Source organism: Tachysurus vachellii, chromosome 8 (genome assembly GCF_030014155.1).
Source record: "Tachysurus vachellii isolate PV-2020 chromosome 8, HZAU_Pvac_v1, whole genome shotgun sequence".
NCBI lineage: Eukaryota > Metazoa > Chordata > Actinopteri > Siluriformes > Bagridae > Tachysurus > Tachysurus vachellii.
Genome location: NC_083467.1, coordinates 26,442,306 through 26,466,698, shown reverse-complemented (window position 1 = coordinate 26,466,698; position 24,393 = coordinate 26,442,306). Strand labels below are relative to the sequence as shown.

Below are 24,393 nucleotides of genomic sequence, written 5' to 3'. Positions count from 1 at the left end.
CATTCTATTTCTATTCTATTCCGTCCATCCGTCCATCTTCTGCCGCTTATCTGGGGCCGGGTCACGGGGGCAGCAGTCTAAGCAGGGATGCCCAGACTTCCCTCTCCCCAGACACTTCCTCCAGCTCTTCCGGGGGAATACAGAGGCGTCCCCAGGCCAGCCGAGAGACATAGTCCCTCCAGCATGTCCTAGGTCTTCCCCGGGGCCTCCTCCCGGTTGGACATGCCCGGAACACTTCCAGGGAGGCGTCCAGGAGTCATCCGGAACAGATGCCTTAGCCACCTCAGCTGGCTTCTGTCGATGTGGAGGAGCAGCGGCTCTACTCTGAGCTCCTCCCGAGTGACCGAGCTCCTCACCCTATCTCAAGACCCCAAGATACATTCTATTTCTATTCTATTCCATTCTATTTCTATTCTATTCCATTCCATTCTATTTCTATTCCATTCCATTCTATTTCTATTCTATTCCATTCCATACTATTATAGATACTATTCTATTCTATTCTGATGCAGTTCCATTCTTTTCCAATAAAATTCTATTCTATTCTGTTAGAATTCGGTTCTATTCTGGGAAACTCCAATTCCAGTGGTATTCAATACTTATCCTGGGCAAGTGGCATGAAAACAATGTCATGCAAAATATCATGATAACTGAATTCTGTATGTAAATGCGTTGAAGACAAATTAGTATGACTTTTCTAGAGGCTACTGTACGTTCCCTGTGATCCTGTCCAGGTTTCTGTTTTCGCCGTAATATTTTGACTCCCTAACTCCGGTCGTGATCCAGTTCAGGTTTTATTTACGCCCTTCGTCTACTCGGTCGCTGCTGAAGTTCCTTGTCTGTGTGCGCGTGTGGGTCTCGCGCTCTTGTTTGTTTAATCGGAGCGCGAGCGACTGAGCATCTCGTCCTTCGAGATATCGAACCGAACCGTGTTTTGTTTTGTTCGTTTAGCTCGGATTCCGGTGACGTAGCGATAGATTAGGGCTTCCCCCTACAGAGAGAGAGATGTCAGCAGGAGAGTGCGGCTTCTCCAGTGAGGAGGTGCTGAGCGCGCGCTTCCCGCTGCATCGCGCGTGCAGGGACGGAGACGTGCTCGCGCTCAGCTCGCTGCTCCACAGCGACACATATCGAGCAGCGCTGCAGACCGAGGACTCGTTTTACGGCTGGACCCCCATTCACTGGGCCGCTCACTTCGGCAGGGTAACATACATACACACACACACACACACTCACTCACACACACACACACACGCAGACACAAACACACACGCAGACACACACTCTCTCACACACACATATACACACTCTCATACACACACACAGACACTCTCACACATACACACACATATACACATACACACACATATATACATACACACTCAGACACACACACTCTCTCTCTCTAACACACACACACACTCTCTCACACACACACACTCTCTCTCAAACACACACACGCTCTCGCTCTCTTTCTCACACTCTCACACACTCACACACACACACACACCTGTACATTGGCTTATGGAGAAGATGGCGAACTGCTAGCATTAGCTAAGCGCTAATGGTCAGCTAGCGACAGATGTTCAGCTAATAATAACAGCTATAACACTTCATAAAGACTTCTTTTATAAACATGAACCGTTTATAAGTTTGTAATTATAACTTAAAACGCACCAAACGGTGTTTTAACGCGCAAGTGAGGAAAGATTTACTCTTTAAAGCGGGATGTTTTTATTTTTATTCAGCTAGTAAATGAGGATCCTGTGTTTATACGTGCTTTTATTCACTTTTATTGGTTTAGTGAAATATATATCTCCTATTTTAGGACAGACACTATGAGTGGGGTATTTAGTAAAGAAAACAATACAGATAATAACTAGTGTTTGCTAATTAGAACGTTCACAATGTGCAAATTTATGCAAATAACGCGTTTTACGTAAACCGTGCATATATTTGCATAGTAACAAATGTCGTGATAAAGCAGGAAATTAACCATATCTCTTACTGAACAGCTGTCACACTTCTACTCAATAACACAAACCTAACACAAAGTCTACAGTGACTTTACATTTATTGTGTGTGTGTTATCACACTCTTTAAATAAATGCAAGTGTTCTTATAAACACTCAAAACTTTCCTAAATAAAATGTCATGATTCATGCATGTCCATATTAGTTAGGAAAGTTTTGAGTGTTTATAAAAACACGTATTTATTTAGAGAGTGTGATAAGAACACAGCCTGCCAGTAGTGTTTACTTTAGACGAGCACATACCAGGTGTGTGTGTGTCTGTGTGTGTCCGCCTGTGTGTGTTTGCGCGCCTGTGTGTTTGTGTGTGTGTGTGCACCTGTGTATGTGTGAGTGTGTGTGTGTGTGCGCCTGTGTATGTTTGTGTGAGTGTGTGTTTGTGAGTGTGTGCACGCCTGTGTGTTTGTGTGTGCGTGCCTGTGTGTGTGTTTGTGTGTATCTGTGTATGTGTGTGTTTGTGTGTGCGCCTGTGTGTGTGTGTGAGTGTGAAATAATGCACATTTAACCAGACGTCCTGGATCATTATTTTTTCTGCACAGGGTTGAACACGTGTCACTGTTTTTGTCCTTAATATTATTTATTTGCATAGTCCTTCTCTCACACTGTGTTTGCATAATTACGTGTCTGATTTCTCATCACAGCTGGAGTGTATGATGCAGTTGGTGCAGGCAGGTTGTGGTGTGAACTCCTCGACATCGCGTTTCGCTCAGACTCCAGCTCACATTGCAGCATTCGGTGGACACCCGCAGTGCCTGATGTGGCTCGTGCAGGCTGGTGCTGACCTCAACAGGCAGGTGGGTCACCTGTAAACACGCCCATCTCTCACAGTTAAAGCACAGATGTCCATCATTCATTTCTTTACATGTTAGGGATACAGGGCTGCAGCATTGGCACAACATGATATCTTGCATTCACCAAACGACACAAGAACATAAGCATGTTTAAATTAATATTTTAAACTTTAAGAAATTCACTGAAAATGTAGTTTGATGAAGATGTTTTATAATTATGTTTTGGTTTAATCTTATTGCATTATACTGCAGTCTGCCCATTTAAGAAATTTTATTGAAAGACAAAGAGAATGTAATAAACAATTAATACACATAATAACACTTGTATGTATTTTAAATAATTTTACAGGTGTGAAGCTTTCTCAGAGTTAGTTTAAGTATGAGCTGTGTCAGTGTCACGTCTGTGAATGTGTCATCAGAATCAGGTTTATTGGCCAAATGTGTTGATGTTGACACACACAAGGAATTTGGTTCCAGCTGTTTGTGACTCTCAAAAGCACAGACATAAAAAACACTATACTATACATTTAGCTTGGACTATACAAGACAAAACAGACTATACAAGACAAAACAGACAGTATGAGTATTAAATTTCAATACAGAATATATGACCGATCAGTTATGTACATAAAGTGTTTGTGTAATATTATGCTTTTGTACAATATGCAGCAGCAGTAGTGTGTGTAACATACACGGATGATGTGATGACTGACAGTTCTGATAATGCAGCACTTATAGATATGAAGCAGGGAATATAATTATAGTGAGTTGTTAATAAGGTTGATTGTCTGGGGAAAGAAACTGTTCCTGTGTCTGACAGTTTTGGTAAACAAAGTTCTGTAGGCGCTGCCAGAAGGGAGGAGCTGAAAGAGATTGTGTCCAGGGTGTGAAGGGTCAGTAGTGATGTTTCCTGCCTGGTTTCTGGTTCTTGTGTCGTACAAGTCCTGGGGAGTGGGGAGGGGGGCACCAATTTTTTGTTCTGCTGTTTTAACTGTGTGTTGCAGTCTGGTCCTATCCTGTTTTGTTGCTGCACCAAACCAGATGATGATATATGGATGTGCACAGGACAGATTCAATGACTTCAGTGTAGAACTGCATCAGCAGCTCCTGTTTCAGACCATACTTCCTTAATTGATGTAGAAAGTACATCCTCTGCTGGGCCTCATGTCATCATGTCTGTGTCTCTTTCACTGATTCACACAGAATCCTTTCTCAGACATTCTTCTGGGAAATTCAATTATTTGGCCATTTTTTTTAGAAATGCGTGTGTTAAATTAATGATAAAAAGTCACTCTTCTTTCTCGTCTCATTTCCTGACATTTGCCAGTTGGACACTATTCTGCCCTACATTCAATCCTTCCAAAAAGGAACTGAGAAATGGCAGGGAAGTATCTCTCCATCTGTCCTATATTTGGCAGTGGGATATGACCTCAGATTAGATTTCATCTTTTAATTATCAGAGGTCAATGCTCTCTCTTTCTTTCTCTCTCTCTCTCTCTCTCTCTCTCTCTCTCTCTCTCTCTCTCTCTCTCTCTCTCTCTCTCTCTCTCTATTGCTTTCTCCTGTGTCTTCATCAGGACTATGTTGGAGAAACCCCCATTCACAAGGCGGCACGTGCTGGTAGTGTTGAGTGTATTAACACTCTCCTGTTCCAGGGAGCGAAAGCTGAGTAAGTATAAACTCATAACTGCTCCACATTTCTTTTTATTTGTTTTTTTTATTTTATTTTATCTTTTTGTTTCTTTTGTTTTGTTTGAACTCTCTACCCTCAGCATTACTGAAAATACTCCTCTGGCACTTTTTATTCACTTAGGACTCTCATCAAAACACCTCAGTTTTCACACTAACACAGTATACTTCTCTCGTAATGTACAGTAACAATCCAGGTGTAACTGTGAATATAAAATTTTACCTCATCACCTGACTACCACTTTATTGCTAATGTCACTTTATTTATTTTTTTTTAGGTTTTCTTATATATTTTATTTAATTTTTCTTATCTTACTGTTAATTCCATTCTGACTTAGGGAGTCAGAATTATTTTTAGTTTTAAAGAGTCACCCCAAAATACTGACTTTGGTTAGTTTATTACTGTTTAAGTGATACCTAAAAAAAATAACAAAAATAAATAAAAATGTTCTTTTTTGTTTTTTGAAGCCAATAATAATAATAATAATAATAATAATAATAATAATAATATACAGTGCTGGGTAAAAATCAAAGAATTCCACTGTATATTATTGTTATTATTATTATTATTATTATTATTATTATTATTTTATTTCTTTACAATAACACCTAGTTTAAATACATTTATGTAAATTAAATATTTATATCCATTAAATATACATTATTACAGCAAACACCAAATTCATGTACATTATTATTGAAATAAACACTTTATATACATTATTACTTATATACATATACAAGTATCTTGATACTATAAATGTTATGTCTATTTTAAACAGAATTCTTACAGTAAATATTGGCTTTATATAAATTCTATATACAGTAACAGAAATACCTTACTTCACCTACATTATTATGAGAATAAACTCATATGTATATTCATTATTTTTTCAATAAACAAGCACTTTATGTTCATTAAATATATTATTGCAAAAAAACACATAGTTACTTTTATTGCATTCGTACTTATATATTGTAACTTATTATTACTACTACTAGCACACATATTTTTTCCTAGCTAATGCCTATACACACACACACACTTGTTAAACTTTTGATGAGAGTCCTATTTGAAATATTTCCCCAGATGGAAGTTGATTTGTTTTTGTTTTGTTTTTTAATGAAATCTTTCTCTGATGTTAGTTAAATGTCTGAATTGGAAAGTGTGATTGTTTTTAATATTGTTTGTTATAAATACCATCATGTGCTGAGGAAATGCCAATTTTTCTTTTTCGTTTTTTAAACTTTTTCCTTGTTTTTATTTTGGTAAGTATGATGTAATGATGAAGCGCTGCAGACTGAAGTGCACATTTCCTCATCGTTTCAAAGCACACATGCTTTACTCGAGCTCTAGATAGTCCTTTACATTGTTGAGTGATACAAAGTAGGTGGGAAACACGTGAGTGTTTTAAAAAAGTTTCTAAATTGATAGCAATGCTTTTTATATGTTTATATGTAATAGTCATTAATTAATATTTCTTTAAGTTGGTGCTGTAAAAATTCCAAATATTTTGGACTACAGCAAGTTTGCTGTAAAACTCTGTGTTGATTGGTGTATGGATTTTATCAAGAGTAAGTCAAAGTTACATTAATTAAATGTTTAAGCTAAAGAGTGCAGTCCTGTTGAAATTACCATAGTAATTCGGCTCATTTAAGATTTCTAGCTTTCATCATGCCACATTTTCTTCTGCTCATAAGACCTGAATCAGGAAATGATAAGTTTTAGAAAGGCGTGTTAGTTATAACTTTCCATAATTAAGCACATGAGAGAGAGCTTCTTGCAGAGCCTGATGGATCATCGCGATCCTTTAGCATGTGTCAGCTAGCAATTCATTTTGTGATACCTGACACTGAAACATTACAGACACACCTAATTGCTGATTGATGTTTCTCACCATTATGTATTGCTTCACAATGAGAAATGACAAATGTCTATTAAAATGCTTCTAAAATGCTTCTGTAATGCTGTTGAATTTTTCAGAATCTGCTGTTTCACAGATGCATATTTATACTATATGGATGACAAAGTTTTTACCTTGAAAAATTTGTTTTTAAGTTGAACAATAATCACATATGTTACAGCTAATTTCTTAGCATCATATGATTAGGCTTAATATTAAATATCCTTGTAATTATAACGTTATGTCTGTATACAGACGTTGGCTAATGTATATTTTAGACAATAAAAGAGTCACTTAATTGAGAATTTAGATTTACATTTATGGCATTTGGCAGACACCCTTATGTAGAGCACCATACAAAAGTGCTTTGAAGTTTCTTTGAAAGAATCGTAAGAAAATGTAAGAATTGACAGAGGAAAAGTATTTTGATAAACGTAAGTGCTGAATCTATTATTTATTATAAATACTATTATATTATATTTTATTATATACTATTAAATGTACACAGAATTGGAAATATAATACACAAAATTGTTAAGATCTTTCAGTTTCTAAAGTGTTCTAAGGAGCTTTAGGTGAATACAAATGTTTAATTGAAATTAAATAAATTTAATATTAATATGCAAGTTTTAAACATTAAAAGGTCCACAGTCTAAAATGTCTTCAGGTTACCAAGCAAATAAAAGTATAAAAAAAGTCTAATTAATATAACACATCTTGTGTATGTATGCATATATATGTATATATGTGTGTGTTTGATTTTGAAATCGCCTGATAAACTCAGATTCTCACATTAAAAGTTTTTTTAAGCATTAAAACAGTGGTCATCTGTGAAACAGCAGATATTGCTCCTTTTCTTACATTTTCCTGCTGTTACAGTTTCCTGCTTAATAAATTTATCCATTTTTGACTCTGAATGCCAAAAGTTGATCATTTCAATTATTTTTAAACATTATTTTAGGGATTATGTATAAGTTAATGTATGCACATATCTGTATGTTGGGTTAGGTTTTGTTCCATAACTCAAACAAATTAAATATATATATATTATAAGGGAATTGTTGATTAATTACATTTAATTTTGGTTAATACTAATCATATCCTTAAGCCCATGAACTCTTTTTATTTCTACATGGCAGTACACTGGATTTAAAGATAAAGTGCAGAAAATGTCAGTAATGCATTACACTTTACTGCATTTATCTATACATGTCCGTTGCTTCCGCATTTCTTTTAATGTAAATCTTAACACAACATCAAATTTGATGTGTTTCATTCTATTTTCAGCTTTAATCACACTAGGTTCAGTCACGCTGGTGAAACCGATGTTTTGTGAACAACATGGCATTCAGACTCACTGTTCTTTAAAAATTTCTACTTTGAAATTTGTACCAAAAATGTTTGTTTGCTCCTGAGACCATGATGAAATGTGCACGCTGCAGTCACTCAGACAGGAGTTGTTAAGATGTGTGTTTGTAATTGCTGTATGACTGTATATTTTAGTAGTACTAGTAGGGTTGCTGCAGGTTAAGGCAGTACTGAAGATTGTTGTAAGTATGTTTTCCTGTGACAGGTTTAGAAATTCATAAGCACCCAAGTCAGGCAGTACCTCAGGTTTAGTATTAATGTACACTACCAGGTCGCAACTGGAGGAAAAAAATGGCTCTTTTTATTTACTTTATTTAAAAAAAATTAAGGTGTGGTAGAAGCAATACCTTTCTACTTAAATAAAAAAGAAATAGTTTAAGTCTTTGGTTCTTTTAATTGTGATGATTTTGGCTCACATTTAACAAAAAACACCAATTCACTATTTCAAAAAATTAGAATAATTCATAATACCAATAAAAACAACATTTTTAGTGAATTGTTGGCCTTCTGGAAAGTATGTTCATTTATTGTATATGTACTCAATACATGGTTGGGACTCCTTTTGCTTTAATTACTGCCTCAGTTCAGCGTGGCATGGAGGTGATCAGTCTGTGGCACTGCTGAGATGGTGCGGAAGCCCAGGTTCCATTGACAGTGGCCTTCGGCTCATCTGCATTTTTTGGTTTCTTGTTTCTCATTTTCCTCTTGACAATAGCTCATAGATTCTCTATGGGGTTCAGGTCTGGTGAGTTTTCTGGCCAGTCAAACACACCAACACCATGGTCATTTAACCAACTTTTGGTGCTTTTGGCAGTGTGAGCAGGTGCCAAATCCTGCTGGAAATCGAAATCAGCATCTTTAAAAAGCTGCTCAGCAGAAGGAAGCATGAAGTGCGCTAAAATCTCTTGGTGCAGTGACTTTGGTTTACAAAAACACAGTGGACCAACACCAGCAGATGACATTGTACATCAAATCATCACAGACTTTGGAAACTTCTCCACCTTTCCTCCAGACTCTAGGACCTTATTTTCCAAATGAAATACAAAACTTGCTCTCATCTAAAAAAAGAGGACTTTGGACCACTGGGCAACAGTCCAGTTCTTCTTCCCTTAGCCCAGCTAAGACGCCTCTGACGTTGTCTATGGTTCAGAAGTGGCTTAACAAGAGGAATACCACAACTGTAGCCAAAGTCCTTGACACGTCTGTGTGCGGCGGCTCTTGATGCATTGACCCCAGCGTCAGTCCAATTCACCCAAATTCTTGAATGGATTTTGTTTGACAAGCCTCTCAAGGCTGCGGTTCTCTTGGTTGGATTTGCATCTTTTCCTTCCATACTTTTTCCTTCCACTCAACTTTCTGTTAACATGCTTGGATACAGCACTCTGTGAATGTTTGTGGCTTTCCCTCCTTGTGAAGGGTGTCAATGACTGTCTTCTGGACAATTGTCAGGTCATCAGTCTTCCCCATTATTGTGTAGCCTAGTGAACCAAATTGAGAGAGCCTTTTGTAGGTGTTTTGAGTTGATTAGCTGATCGGCATGTCACCATATTCTAATTTTCGGAGATGGTGAATTGGTGGGTTTTTGATAAATGTGAGACAGAATCATCACAATTAAAAGAACCAAAGACTTAAACTACTTCATTCTGTGTGTACTAAATTTAGATAATACACAAGTTTCACTGTTTGAGTTGAATTACTGAAATAAATGAACTTTTCCACAACATTCTAATTTATTGAGATGAATGTTCTCTATCGATGCCAATTGCATTAAACCGTTATATAAAGCCTTTCATCTGTGTCTTTCTGTGAATTTGAAGTAAACAAACTGAAATAATGCATTACAAATTTAAATTAATTTTAATTGAAATTAAATTTATACAAATCAAAAATTCGTAAATAGAAATCTAAGATAGAAATCTAAATTATTTGATGAAAGATATTACACAACAATTTTATTGTATAATCATTGTATTTAAACGTTTTAAAATTACATTCTTAACATTCTCATGCAATCTTTGTAAAATTGTAGTGAGATCAAAGTAAAAATATAGATTTTACATTCAAGCAAGTTCATGTTTTCTTTTTTCCTAAGGCATAAATGTATAAGGAATACAAAAACAAAAATAGATATAAAATTATTTCATTCATTATAAAATATTGATTATATTTTTTAACTGGATATTTAATCTGCAAAGGCTGAGATGACTAAATTTTTGAAAAAGTAACATTCATCAAAAAACTTGAACGTGCTTGTTGAACATGTTCTGAAGCAGAGGAGCTGAAGACATGGATCAATATTCTACTCCATGGTTAATTGTTCTCAACATACATCCACACTGAAGAACTGAAAAAGAAACGTCCAGAGAAGAAATGATGAAAACCTCCATCTGTTCCTCTTTATATTTCTTTGTTTCTAATTCAGACCTCAGACTGGAAAAGAGTTTCTCATTCTGCAAGTGCTTGTAATTTACAGAATAACATCAGTTTCTATTCCTTTCCACATTCTTTTAAAGAACAACACATCAGCATTAGCAAACATCTCCGACAATTGTCCTTTCCAGCTCAAAGTCAGACATGTCCTATGTGTGTGACTTTGCTATGCAGGAAAAGAAGAAAGGAAGGATATTAATCCAGCGTTCCACTCTTTTAGACTCCTCTGATTCTCGGAGCTGAGCATTATGGGACGATTTCTTGCACTGATTTTTTTATTACAGTTTTGATGAAACACTTTCTGATTATTGCGTCTAAATCAGAGTTTCCAGATTAATTATCCAGTTGCGTCTACTGGTATAATATGCTACAAATGATAAAAGAAGTGAAGATTTAACAAAAAATAATGATAACAAAAATAATCAAGTAAAATCAGAGAAAAAGTCAGCAAACAAAAAGTTTTGAACACATTCCAACATACAAAAAACTAATTTTAATGCAATTTTTAAATATTAAAGGTATATTTGTGAATTTTTTCCTTTTTTTTTTCTTTGAGCCATTTTTAGAGTCCTCCATATAAAAGAGTTTAGAACTGTTTCAGTGAAAGCATTAGGGGTAAATTACAACCTCAGAACTGTACATTGCCTTAACTCTAATTTATCCTGTCTTCTTTATATTTATTTATTTATTTTTAAAGAGACTTTTTTTGCGTATAGGTGCTCTCATTTTTTTTTGTTTAAAAAGAAAAAACTGTCATCTGCAGAGTTATTATTTTCCATGATTCATTGATTTTTAAAAATAATAATAATAAAACAATGTTTTGTTAATGTTGTCACTTTTATCCTTAGGAAAGTGACACAATTACAGCCAAACCCTGCAGATTGAACTCATTTTATATTGTTAATTGTTGCCAAAAAGAAAAAAAAAGTTTAGAGAAAATCTACACGTCTTAATGTTTTTACAGCCATTGAATTCGAAATGACTTGACTTTTTCAAGTAATCCTAGAAAAGGGGGAGAGCATTCCAAATAGACACTGCTGACTCACTCCAAGTTCCCTCAACGAAACTGCACTGTTGTGGCATTAGGAGTGTTCTCACTATCGCTCCCTTCAGTATCTACACTCTGGCAAACTGTTGAGGTATTTCTTGCGGTGATTGGTTTTACTGATAGGAAATCTTTTGTACATAGACAAGTTTCAGAGGACAAGATTTTTTGAATTTAGATGTAGTTTGTTTCTTAGTCCTGCATGCTTTGCTAAAATTATGCCCTTAAATCAAAACTGTCTTTTTTTTTCTTTGTATTTGTTTTTTTATTTCTTTTTTTTTTTTATTTCTGTAAACTAACCATAGGACTTTTCATGTGTAGAACAGGTCTAATCAGTTTGCCTTTTCAAGCCCAGAATAAAGAGCATGGTTTAAAACGATGCCACTAGGTCTAGGATGTGTTAGGATAAGACGATAACGACAGGGAGTTCTTCAAATAGTGAAGCAAAATATTTCAGAAGAGTAAAAAAAGAATGAATGCATCCATCCATCAACCAGCCTTATCACAATTCTATAAAATGATTTTATTGTAATTACTAAATTTTAGAAACATTGCAGCTTGGTGGGTTTCATAATCCTCTAGTATGGTTTTTGGTTCTGTTGTATAGTATTTGAAAAGTTTTTTTTTTTGCTGTAAAAACAAAAAAATAACTGTTATGCCTTCGTAGCTTCTACAAAATCAAAGAAAATTAATATAGAGAATAATTATGCTACATTCCACAGACATCTCACATAAATAATACATTTAAAATTCAGTTCGATGTATATCTGTTATTATGTAGAGCGAGATAGAGTGAATTTCTTGATTTTAATTGATATTAGTTAACATTTTAATATTATTGTATACATTTTTGTAATACTACTGTACACTCATAATAACCTTACTAACTAGAGATATGTACAATATTTCCTATATGTAAATATATTTTCTATACACACTTTTACTGTCTTGTATTTAAAAGACACTGATGAAATAAATGTCTTTTAAATACAAGACAGTAAAATGTCTAGTATTTATCAGATTTTTTTTTACACACATTAACTACATTACAAATTACCAAGTCATTCCTGAGTTGTTGTAGTAGCTAAACAGAGTCATACATTTCATATACATCTAATACAAAAATTGTTGTCTATATAATGTAGAAGCATATTGAGTAACTCTTGAGACAAGTCTTTTATAATAAGACAAAATCAGAGCTTCAGACTTTCCTATGAACGATTTTAAAAGGCGCCAATAACATCATGATCTGTAATAACGAGTACAGGTTACAGGGTTTGCTACTTAAAGTATGTTGTAAAATTGTTTTATTTATATATTTTGTATTAATTGATCTCTGTAAAGTAAATCAAATGGTACTTAATAATACATGATTATAATTGTAGTATATAGTGAGTTGCATATACGTAATGCACAGAAAACAGCATAGTTATGACAAATACATATAAAAAAAAATCCTAGTTACAAATTTGAGCAAGATTCTTCAGATGAGTTGTAAATGTAGGATAAAAAGTTAATTGTGTGTCTTCCATATGATTTAAGTAGTAAAATAATAGTTTAGCTGCTTGACATAAGGCTCTTTATAAGAATGTGGCTGTTTAAATGTTACATAAAAGGATGTTGTTTTGTTATTTAATAGTTTGGTTATTTACTTAGATTAAAATAGTAATAGATTTTAAATTACAGTTCTATAATCCACAAAAAAAAAAGTCTTATTTTTTTTAGTAATATCTACATTGATATAATGTTTTGGTTCAGTTTATATTGCAGAAGTAAAATTCATGTACAAAAATAGAAACATTCTGTATTCAATAGTTTTTTATCTCAGGTCAAATTAAAGATATTTAAGAAATTAAGATGGCTGACTAAAAATTACATTTATTTTGAGCAAAAGATGTCAAATCTGAGAAAAAATTGATCAGTTCATGAAGGATGTGTGTAAAGGCATCAATTTTGTGACAATTGGATGTAATAGCTTTAAAAATACACATTTGTATGTGCTATATGGACTTTTATATTTATGAATAATTATATTTGTGTAGTTGTAACCCGTATAGAATTGATGTAAACGAAAGCTGTTTCTTTAATATGGATGATCAGTATAATCACTATAATGTGTGAAGTAAATCATAAATGCTGTTAGAACATTCAGATGTTAAATTGTTAAAATTGTATTCAAATTGTTAGTCAAAAAGTGGGATTTTTTTTAATGATTATTAACGATCATGTAGTTAAACACAAATATTTTTACTTCCAAAACTTTTTAATAAAAAATACTTACGAATTAACATTTCAATTAATAAGTAAAGAAAAATACACTAAATAAAATGTAAACACAGTTTAAAAAATAGAAATTTAAGTTAAAATAAAGAAAAAAAAATAATTACTAGTCTAATGATTTCTGTCTATTTTATTTTGTCCATAAACATGAATAAACTGAACACAACCTGATAATGTTCTCTATAAGTCAGTCACACGACTCCAAAATGTTAAGTTTATAGATTCAAAATTAGTATATATATTTTTTTCCCTGTTGAAAAACAGGCTAAAAATAAGGTTCAACCTAAAAATTCAGTTTAAAGAGATTAAAGAGAGTTTTTTCTTTACGCACATTCATAAAAAATATTTTCCTCAGATTTCTCACATCTAAACCTCAGCCTTTAAAATGAAACCCACCTTGCTGAATTATTCGCCTCTCAAAGTCAATAATAAAAGCTACTGGTTGATGATTCTCCTGTTTGATCACAAAACTGTGTGGATGCATTCGTTTTTATTTGTTTTTGTTTAAGTTTTATTATTTTTATCTCATCAGATGTGTTAGGAATCGAGTGGGGGGAGGGGGGTCTAATCATGTGAGCAATGTATGACGTTTTAATTTCCATTCAAAATGTTTTGTGTTAGATATTTGATTTGATGATCCATTTGTGTGTGTGTGTGTGTGTGTTGAATATGTTTGTCATGGTTTTAGAAAGTCAAATATGTTAAAGGATAATGAAAGAGAATTGCATTTGGATAAATAAATTCATGGATGAGCAAACATTTTTTAAAAAAATGGCTTTGATAAATATCCGTTAATAAATCGGAACTGAGTGGTTACGCTTCACAGACAGATAAAGGCTTATAACAGTAGAAATTTTATGTATTATTTATAAAATGCTACGTTTTGTGGTTTAGGACACAATGACTGTCTACTGTTCAATTTTATCTCCATGAAAAAATGCCAAAGTCACAACAATGAAGTTACAACTATGAATCTTTTGTTCGTCTCACACAACAAAACGCAGCCCTCAATCAACACGTGCTATACAGTGGAAATCAGTCAGGAAATCTTAAGCATTACATTGATTTTACATTTGATCAGTCCACACGTTTAATACTGTGATCAGAGTAGTCTAGAATGGAATCCGATTTAAACATAACATAATATATATATATACACACATACAGTATATATACACACACACATAGAGCTTCCAAGAACTGAATAAAAATATGGCACTATTAATGTCAGGCCAAACTGAATTCCTGGAAGAGAAAGAGAAGTGTCTGCAAGCTCGCTGGTTGGTTGAAATGGGAGAGCCTGTATTTCAGACCAACACATCGTCATCACTTCTTCACTGAGAGCATATAGGACAGCAAAAGCTCCTTCTGAGATAGGACAGCTTTTGGTTAAATGATTTTTATGGTGGAGCCATTTGGTCTAAAGCCAAAGCTTTATGTTTGGTGGAAACCAAATACTGCCCAACACCCAGCTAACAACGTTTCTGTGAGGAAGCACGTGGTGGTAGCATTATTCAAGGGTTTCTTTTCATCAGGAGGAAGTGGAAATCTTTTATGATTAGATGCAACATTGAAGGAGCCAGTTATAAGCAAAATGTTCTGGAGAACCTGCTCCATTCAACCAGACATCAGCATTTAGGATGAAAACAAATGTTCTAACTGAACAATGAGCCAAAGCCTGGGGCAAAAAATTCAAAGGATCTGCTTCAGGGGAAAAAAGTGGCCGTCAACACAAGGATCAAAATCCGGGTCAGAGACATTACTTGAAAACTGCAGTCCGCTATGAGCCGTGGGTAATTCAGTGTTTTTTAATTAACAATTTATTATTAAAATTAAATTTTAGTAAAAAAAATAAAATGCTAGATGCTTCTGAGGAGAAACTCCATCCATAGTCCATTTCTTTTTGAAGCCTCTGTGTACACACTAACAAGCAGCAAAGCAACAGTAGTTAATTTTCACACACGAGCGAAACAGAGCCACAATTTTTAATAAGTGTATAATTAATAATGATCCATGGGTATTTCAATGTTATTATTTTCAAAATAAGATTTTAGTAAGAATAAAATGCCCAGGTTTCAAAATTTGATACACCAACACGTAAGGTTTGGTTTTTAAACAACAAATGTGATAAAACTACAATAAAGAAAATACCGATCCAATATAAACAGTCAAAAGATTGATGACTTAATAAGGTCAAGTAGGAATGTTCTTATAAATAGAGTTAAATGTAATATTTAGTTCAATAAGCAAAACATTTCAAAATGTCTGTGATGCGTAACTGACTTTTGTGGCTATATTTTGGATTACTGGGGAATTAAGCAGGATTCGCTGAATGTTGGGGTAAGTGCAGAAACCACAGTTTGTTCATTCATGTGCTTTAGTTGGTTCTATGACTGCAACAGAAAATCAGAGTTTAATCTCACTATACATATAAGAGTGAATTGAATTATTTCATTTACAAATTTCAGCCATGTATATTCTCACATCTTTGTTCAAGACATTTAGGACAGAACTCCTATAAGAAGCAGATGGTTTCCTTCTAAAGGTTGTTTTCACATAAACATTTTTCAACACGCAGACTTATATTTCTTCATTCATCATTTACTTGTTTTTTTCTGATGTTCTACTTAAGGTTTCTCCTAATTCTTCAAACATTCCTGATCAATATTTTACCCTTCATCTTGGAATTAAAAAGATGGGCTTTTACTTTATATCTATCTATGGATAAACTTTTAGTTATTTAGATGAGGAGAAACTTCATCCACAATAGAAGATTCCGCCACTCTCAGACCCAGCGGGCTTCTAGCCTGGCACTGACCAACTGGTGGAGGGTTTTTTGGATTACGCTTTCGGTTTTCTTTTCCTTTTTTCTTTTTTTTCCTTGTTGGATATCGCTCTGCCACTTCACTTCCTGTTTTCCCCTGAAGGATGCCACCTCACTTCTTGTCCACGGGGGATGTTGCAGGCCTCGTATCTGTTTGCTTTTCTTTCTTTCTTTCTTTCTTTTCTGTGTGGACATTTATTTTTTTGCTCCTGTGGTGGAGGTGGCGGAGGATTTTTCTCGCCCCCCGTCCCTTTCTGGACGTGGGTCTGGCCTTCACATGGACTTCTGCTCAGCTGTGGACATCACTCCCCCCCACCTGCCTCGACATGTGACACCCACCGCACCCACCCACCCCCCAACCTGCCTCACCGTGTGCCTTGCTCCCTCTCCTAGATTTCGCCCGGATCATGGTTCCCCCAGACTTTCTGGCATGATTCGGGATTGGCGCGTCGGGAGCCGTGCCTCGAAGGGAGGTATTGTCAGGATCTAGCCCGGACTTTTTACTGGTGCCATGTGTTTTTTTTTGTTTACATTTCATGTTCACGTGTCTGCCTCGCTCTTGTCTAATTCCTTCCCACCTCAGCACACCTGTTCCTCATTTGTCTAATCCATTCAAGCCTTCAGAAGATGTTCTGCTTCACATTCAGCATTTCTGACCTCGCCTTGACTCCAAAACCTATCACAGCAATCCGCCTCGTCTTTCTCTTTGTGGAGGCCATTTTGAAGACTGTCATCTTTCACATGCTCATACATCCGTATTTTCTGAACGGATTCCAACCCACACTGATGATTTTTGCAGGATTCATGTTTAGCAGAGTACTCTCTTTCATTTTCATTGTCTTTTCCTTTGTGTCTCTCACTTGTTATTATCCATATAGTTTACAAACGTTTTAAAGATACACTACACACTTGTAGGGAAAGGATACATACTAAAAAAGTACATGAAGCCTTATTTTCATTGTTACACTTTTCTTACCTCATGTTTGAATCACAAATCTTTGAATGTTTGATAACTTGATCCTCTGCTTCACCTCTCCATCAGTTCTGACCTCTACATGGTTTCAGGCTTGTTCTGAAGATCTGTTGCAGTCAAACCTCTTTATTTGTTCAAAATTATATTCACTACATGTTAAATCCTACTTGTTATGAAAGGCAGGAAAGGAACTGTATGTATTTGTGTGTTTTTGTGTGTGTGTGTGTGTCTGTGTGTGTCTGTGTGTGTGAGTCACCACAGTAGATCAGGAGCGCTAACACATGAATTTTATCGTTGCGCAGCTTGAGGAACGCTAGTGGACTGACTGGAGCCGACCTAGCCCACGCCCAGGGCTTCGCAGGGTGCGCTCAACTGCTGTCCAACGCCCAGAACCAGCAGGTGTTCGGCTGTTTTAACGGCTTCTCCACCAATAACTCTGTGGAGCGGATGCGTGGCTTCCTTAACGGCACACCCAGTAGAAAGCGCTCGCTCAATTGCATCGAGTCCAGTCAGTTTAAAAAGGCCAGAACCAGCGGTAAGTCTGAGGAAAATCATGTCAATTATGTATGTGTTATGGTCTGGGAAAACATTCCACACGATCACATGTGGACAAAAGCTTTATTACAAATTACTTAAAGATTTCATTCCAATCGAATTTATTTTAAAAATAAGGTTATAGCCAAATTGTAAAGCATTAATGTTTACAACAGGAAATGAGTGTGATCACTGAGTGATTCACTCCTGTTCTGTTTGGTAAATCTATTTATTTATTTATTTATTTATTTATTTTTACCATTTAAACGTATAAATTTAAACATTTATACAATTTTCCTCTATAGATTGTGTTCTCTGTTTTGACAACGAAGAAACATTTTAAAAGCCACTCTCTGATTATAAAGTGAATTGATGTGACTATCCACTATCATGAGACGAAGCATGGACCTGAAATCAGAATAGGTTCCAGAGCTGTTTTGTTCATGATGGAAAATTATCAAGTATCGATGACATTAATTTTATAGTCACTTTTGGGAAATGCATTAAAATCTTTAGAAACTCGTCCTGTTCTAATTTTCGGTTTAAGTTATATGCTCTTGGTTTATGACCCATTTTCTCTTGAGATTCAGTTCATGGACAGATGTCTTGTCATTACCATCATCAGTGATGGTAAGCTCCTGGTCCAGATGCAGAAGTACAGGCCCAAAGCATGATACTACCACCTCTATGTTTCACAGACGGTATTGTCACGGTCGACGCACCTGCCCCGCCTCCCAGCCGGCAACACAGAGAAGCGTCGCCGGAATATTAGGCACTTCCGGACTACTATTCCCACAAAGCCCCGCGCCGGGCTAATTACGCCACCAGCTGTTTCCCATTTCCCACGCTATAAAGACTGAACTTGAACTTCCCCCCAGTGCAAAGTCTCGACTAGCGTTTGCTGTCATTCTGAGCGTTTCCTTGTTGCTATTCTGTTTTCCGGTTTTGACTCTGTTTTGATATTCTGATTCTCCGATTGTTTGCTGCCTGCCCTGACCTTCTGCCTGCCTTTTCGTTTATGATTTTGTGCCTGCCCTTCGATATCGTTTTGCCGTGTTTTGACCCTGCCTGTATGTGTACGATCTGTTAATAAAAATCACGCTGCACATGGATCACCAGCCGTACGACTCCTCCTTACAGGTATAAGGTTATGCTGGAATTCAGTATTTTCATTTCTCCAAAAATAACGCTTCTCATTTTAAAACAAAGTTTTATTTTGGTTTCATTCTTCCACTAATATGTTAATTGGTTTCATTCCTCCTCCTTTCCAATAGTCCTCTGGCTTGTTCACATGATCTTTAGTAAACTTCATGGGCAATGTTCTTTTTAGAGAGTAGAGACTTTCTCCTTGTGACTGTACCCTGCACACTGAGGATGTTCAGTGTTCACCTGATGGCAGACTCATGAACATTAAGTAAAAGAAGCCTTTAGTTGATTAGAAGTTCCTCTGTATTCCTTTCTGACCCACAGACTGTTACATGTCTTACTTTTGGAGTGATCTTTGTTGGTTGAAAACTTCTGGTGATGTACCAATGTCTTAAATTTCCTCCATTTGTACTGAATCTATATGATGATGAGTCCAAACACTTAAGAGATGACGTTACTCAAATGGGTCCCACCCCTGTATTGATAGCTCCGCCCACATACATATGTAACCCAGGCAACTAATGGAAAGAAATGAGTCTTCATCATAGCTGAAGTGAAGAACAATACGATTGCAGATAAACAAACAAGCAAAAAAGACACACAAGCATAATCATGTAAAGGACAAAGGCATATATTAGTTCTGTGTAACAAAGCAAAACCAACGTTACTCACCTATCGCACATAGAGACTTGTGTATTTTGTCCACCGCGGAGGAAAGCTGATTTTGAGGAAAATTGGGTTGTAGCTGCTAGAAAAGAGGTGTTATTTGTGTAGTAACAGCGTTTAGCTCAGGAGTTATTGACTCGGGAAACTCCAATCTGTGAATATGCGGCCAACTTCCTGCTCCTTCAGTTCTCTTCAGCGCTGGAAAGCTGATCCTATATTAACACGGGTCCTGCTTCTTGCCTTATCGTAAGCCTTTTTTCGCTTAATGTTTTTATCTGCCATGTCAATGTTTCAATAGCTTTCTGCTAATGTCACGCATGCGCACTGGACACTCTCTGCCCATATTGACAAGACACGCCCCTTTCTGCTAATTGGCTACACGTTTGTTTTGTTTGTCGGCCCAACTCAGTTTTCAGAAGCATTTCTCAAACAACGTACACCCCACCTTTAAGAGATGATGATGCAACCTTTTCCAGCCTGATGAGCAAAAATAACTCTTTTTGCTAAAGTCCTCAGAAATCCCCATTGTTTTTGCAGTGATCCACATGTTTCCACTAAAACTTGCGTCATGAACATCAGACTTTGATTTATCTTTGTTCTTTAAATAAAATAGGACCCTCATGGAGACCTGATTGTCGTCTCATTGACTGAAATCAGATGGACTCGATTTTGACCTTGAAATTAAGAACTAAATCTAGAGGTTCACATACTTTTTCTCCTTACAGATATAAAATATTGGAACATTTTCCTGAATAAAATATGACCAAGTATAATATATTTGTCCGATTTGTTTGATTGTGTTCACTTTGTCTGCTTTTGGGACTGTGAAAATCTGATGATGTTTTTGGTCAGATTTGTGCTGGAATATAGACATTTCTAAAGGGTTCACAAACTTTCAAGCGACACTGTATACTAAAGGCAGAAAAACAATGACCATCCAATACCTTAGTGACAATCCAGTGTGTTTTCCCAGACCACCAGATACATTAACCTTGTTATTTACCCTTGTCTCCTACATACTCTCCATTTGAATGCAGATCTGGACCTTCAGATGAAGCTTAGAAACGAGATGAACAGCCCTGGCACAGAGAACCTGATGGACACAGCGCACACACAGTTCGGACCAGCGCTGAGCAGCACCACAGGTGGGAACGGATCCATAACCGGGTCATTTGCCCCCACCGGCTTGGTGGAGCAGAACGAGGGGCTACGGATGGAGGACTCCACCTCGGCTCCTAAAGAGATGGAGATCTTCACTGTGGCTGCAATGCAGATACCCTGCCGCTGCACTAACTCCTATGCTTACCTGTAGGCCTTAGCTGGGCTGGTGGGGGAGTTTTATTTTGGTGGGGTGTGTGTGTGTGTGTGAGATCTGATGAGGGGATAAATAGTTTGTTTTTATTGTCATTGTTTTTTATTTTATAATGCGGATGTCGGTTATTACCCTAGATACGAAAAATTAATTTTGAATTTACAAGAACCGTGACATCCATTAAAATACATTTTAAAACGCATATAAAACGTACGAAATCAGGTGAGAGCGTGTAAAATTTTTGGTGTAGAGATCAGTTTATTACATGACTTCATATTGTTACTGATGGTTTATAGTCACATTATACCGTATTTGTGTCAATCTCACACCAATTTAACAAAAAAACCATTGAAATGCATACAAAAAACGCACATGCTGCATCGGCTGAGACGATTTTGAACAAACTGAGGAAAAACCCCAGGCTTTCAATGAGGACAAAATTACTGGCACCTTATAAACGGAGTGGAAGATGCATAATAATTTCCCTGATTTGGTCGTTTTTCTGTTTCCTCCCCCTCCTCACGTGCGACGTGTGAGGAATTCAGTAAATGAGGAATGACCTTTACTTTAAATGATCTTAATCCCTAACTATAAATGTATTAATCATTAATGAATGTAGCTTTGATATATTTATGTTTATATTTACAACGATGTTTAATCCAAATTCTTCTTCTTGATTTATATCATTTTCTGTATTTTTTTTTTACATGTCTGTGACTAAAAGGGAAATATATGTTTTTATAGCTTTGATGGCCATTGAGTTGTTAAACAAGTTCATTTGCATTAACAGAAACACGTACGTGAGCATGAAGTTAAAATATAAGATAATACACATTTTCAGTGCATGGCAGATAGTTTTCAGGAAGACGAAGCACTCGCTTGTATGTATGTGTTTATTACTCTGTTTTATCATTAAATTTCTCAGCCTGATGTGTGACGTGTTTTTTTTAGTTTGTTGCTCATCTTTAAATCTCGGGTAGTTCCGGAGCAGAAGTGAGAGAGATCTGCTTTACTAAACCCTGTTCAACTCTTTCAACTAACATCCTATTTTTGCTCTGAATGCTGGAAATCTTAAAAAAAAAATCTGAATAAATAATTAATTAAATGAACAAAGCGCTTGATTTCTGATAGAGAAATTCTCAGAAAATTGTTGTGCACTTGAAAAAACAAATTTGTCCTTAAAGGCTTAAAAAGCTTGGTTTTTTCTTTCCAACGCCAGGAAACACTGGTGTGACCGAGTACGGCAGCGTCTCTGTGAGACTCGGTGGATTCGGAGATGCAGAGGAGAACATGGAGGACGAGAAGTCGGTCGGTGCTGAGGAGCAGTACGACCACACGTTCTTCCACATCATGCACCTCTTCCATGGGTCTTAAAAAAGAGAGAGAGAGAGAGAAGCTCTAGTTAAGAGTAGGGATGCATCAATACAAACATCAGATATCATGTTATGATGCGCTAATGAACACCGACCTCAATCTGGACCTTTTTTAAGCATTTTAAAAACTGATTATTAAAATATCTGAGTGTAGAGCAGAGAGATCACTTCATATCTGCTAGTACTGAGCACTCCGACACTTTTCCCTTCCCTTCCCTTCTGTTTCTACTAAACATTTCTAACAGCTAGCTATATAAATAATAATCATGATGTTCCTGATTGATTAACACTAACTTTACTCACGTCTGTGTCAGTGTTTATAGCAGTGCCTAAAAAAAATTCTACTACTAATACTCACTCTGGATATAATTCCCCCTTCCTCCAGAGTGTGCTACATTTTTCCACACGGTCTGTACGAATCACAGTGTTTCTGCCTAACAGCATATCAGTGTTCATCACAGCGTAATAAGTGATTTCTTCTTTTGGAGGTTTTTGCCCTGTATTACGTTTTACTGCCTTTTTATTACAAACTTTGCTTTGAAATTGTTTCTTTATTGTTCAGTCTAAATAAAAATGGTTTCCCTGGCACAGTTGCTCCTTTAATTTTGAGTTATTTTTATTTTGTGTAGTCTGAGTGAACATCTGCACCATGTGAACAAATCTAACAAGATGTTGTTTAAACACCTGAATCAAGTGTAGAGTTTAGAGGTGATTTAGAAATATTGCCAAGCTGAGAAACATCCTGTCTGTATCTGATGCTGAGAAACTAGTTCATGCATTCATGACCTCTAGACTGGACTATAATGTGGATATTGTATATGTATATAATTGTAATGCATTACTAAGTGGTTGTCCTGCATCCTCAATAAATAGGCTACAGTTAGTCCAAAATGCAGCTGCCAGAGTTCTCACTAGGACAAGAAAATATTATATATCCCAATATCCCAATTTTATCATCTCTACACTGGCTACTTGTTAAGTTTAGAATTGATTACAAAATGCTGCTACTTACATACAAGGCTCTTAAAGGTTTAGATCTCATGTATCTAACTAGTCTTCTAACACGTTACAATCCTACACGCTCTTTGAGATCACAAAACTCAGGACTTCTGGTAGTTCCCAGAATATCTAAGTCTACTAAAGAGTTTTCTTATTTAGCTCCCGAACTTTGGAATAGTCTTCCTGATAGTGTTCAGGGCTCAGACACACTTTACCAGTTTAAATGTAGATTAAAAACTCATCTCTTTAGTCAGGCGTACACATAATACATCCCATAATATTGTGCTGTAATACATCTGACCAAATGCACATTATCATCTAGTGCTTGCTAATATAAACAGCAGCTACTCTAATCCCTCTCCACTGCTTCTCTCTTTCTACCCATCCCGAGGCATCCAGAAATTGTACCAGCTCTGATCGTTTTCCGTGCAACGAAGGTTTTGGACCTCCACTGAGATGAGGCCGACTCTGTGAGAATCCTGAGACATCTACAGATCTACCAGCTCCAGTTAGACTCTGCGATACCTAAGAGGAGATGCAACTCCATGTAATCATTTGCATCAATACAACATTTATCAGACTGTATATTTATAATCACACCCTCCAGTGTCACCCATATGAGGATGAGGTTCCCCTTTGAGTCTGGTTCCTCTCAAGGTTTCTTACTTTACCGTTTAAGGGAGTTTTTCCTCACCACCATCACATTGGTGATAAATACAAACTCATTGGGGATAAATACAAACACATTTAAATGTATCTAATATTAATCTTGAATTTTGTATAATATTAATCTTTATATTATTCTTTATATTAACCTTTTGTTCTATGTTTATGTTCTGTAAAGGTGCTTTGAGACAATGTCACTTGTAAAAAGCGCCATGCAAATAAATTTGGAGTGAATTGAGTTTGTGTTTCTTATCTGATGAAGAGTGAGCTGTTTCTCTTCCACTCACTGTTTCCATCGTTCTCGGTTTTGTCTGTCATTACAAATAATAGGTCTTTGTTTTATATTCTCATTTTCACTAGAATTAG

The 24,393-nt window shown here is 36.0% G+C and overlaps 1 protein-coding gene across 2 annotated transcripts; it reads left to right on the top strand.

The window, feature by feature from the left end:
- The first annotated feature begins 816 nt into the window (after positions 1-816).
- ankrd10b (ankyrin repeat domain 10b) lies at positions 817-22,965 on the top strand. Of its 2 annotated transcripts, XM_060877071.1 has the most exons (6): positions 817-1,200; positions 2,669-2,821; positions 4,396-4,487; positions 17,634-17,866; positions 20,715-20,822; positions 22,209-22,965. In XM_060877071.1, exons 1-6 carry the CDS (start codon positions 1,006-1,008, stop codon positions 22,361-22,363), a joined length of 936 nt encoding a protein of 311 aa, XP_060733054.1. In that variant the 5' UTR covers positions 817-1,005; the 3' UTR covers positions 22,364-22,965. The 2 variants fall into 2 exon arrangements, with proteins under 2 accessions (XP_060733054.1, XP_060733053.1); XM_060877070.1 differs by lacking the exon at positions 22,209-22,965 and having other exon boundaries at positions 20,715-22,094.
- Positions 22,966-24,393: the final 1,428 nt, after the last annotated feature.

Excerpts from the sequence above, each read along its gene's own strand:
- ankrd10b (XM_060877070.1), top strand. The coding sequence starts at position 1,006 with ATGTCAGCAGGAGAGTGCGGCTTCTCCAGTGAGGAGGTGCTGAGCGCG. Across the intron at positions 1,201-2,668 it reads GGGCCGCTCACTTCGGCAGG|CTGGAGTGTATGATGCAGTT; the intron begins GTAACATACATA and ends TTCTCATCACAG. Across the intron at positions 4,488-17,633 it reads TTCCAGGGAGCGAAAGCTGA|CTTGAGGAACGCTAGTGGAC; the intron begins GTAAGTATAAAC and ends ATCGTTGCGCAG.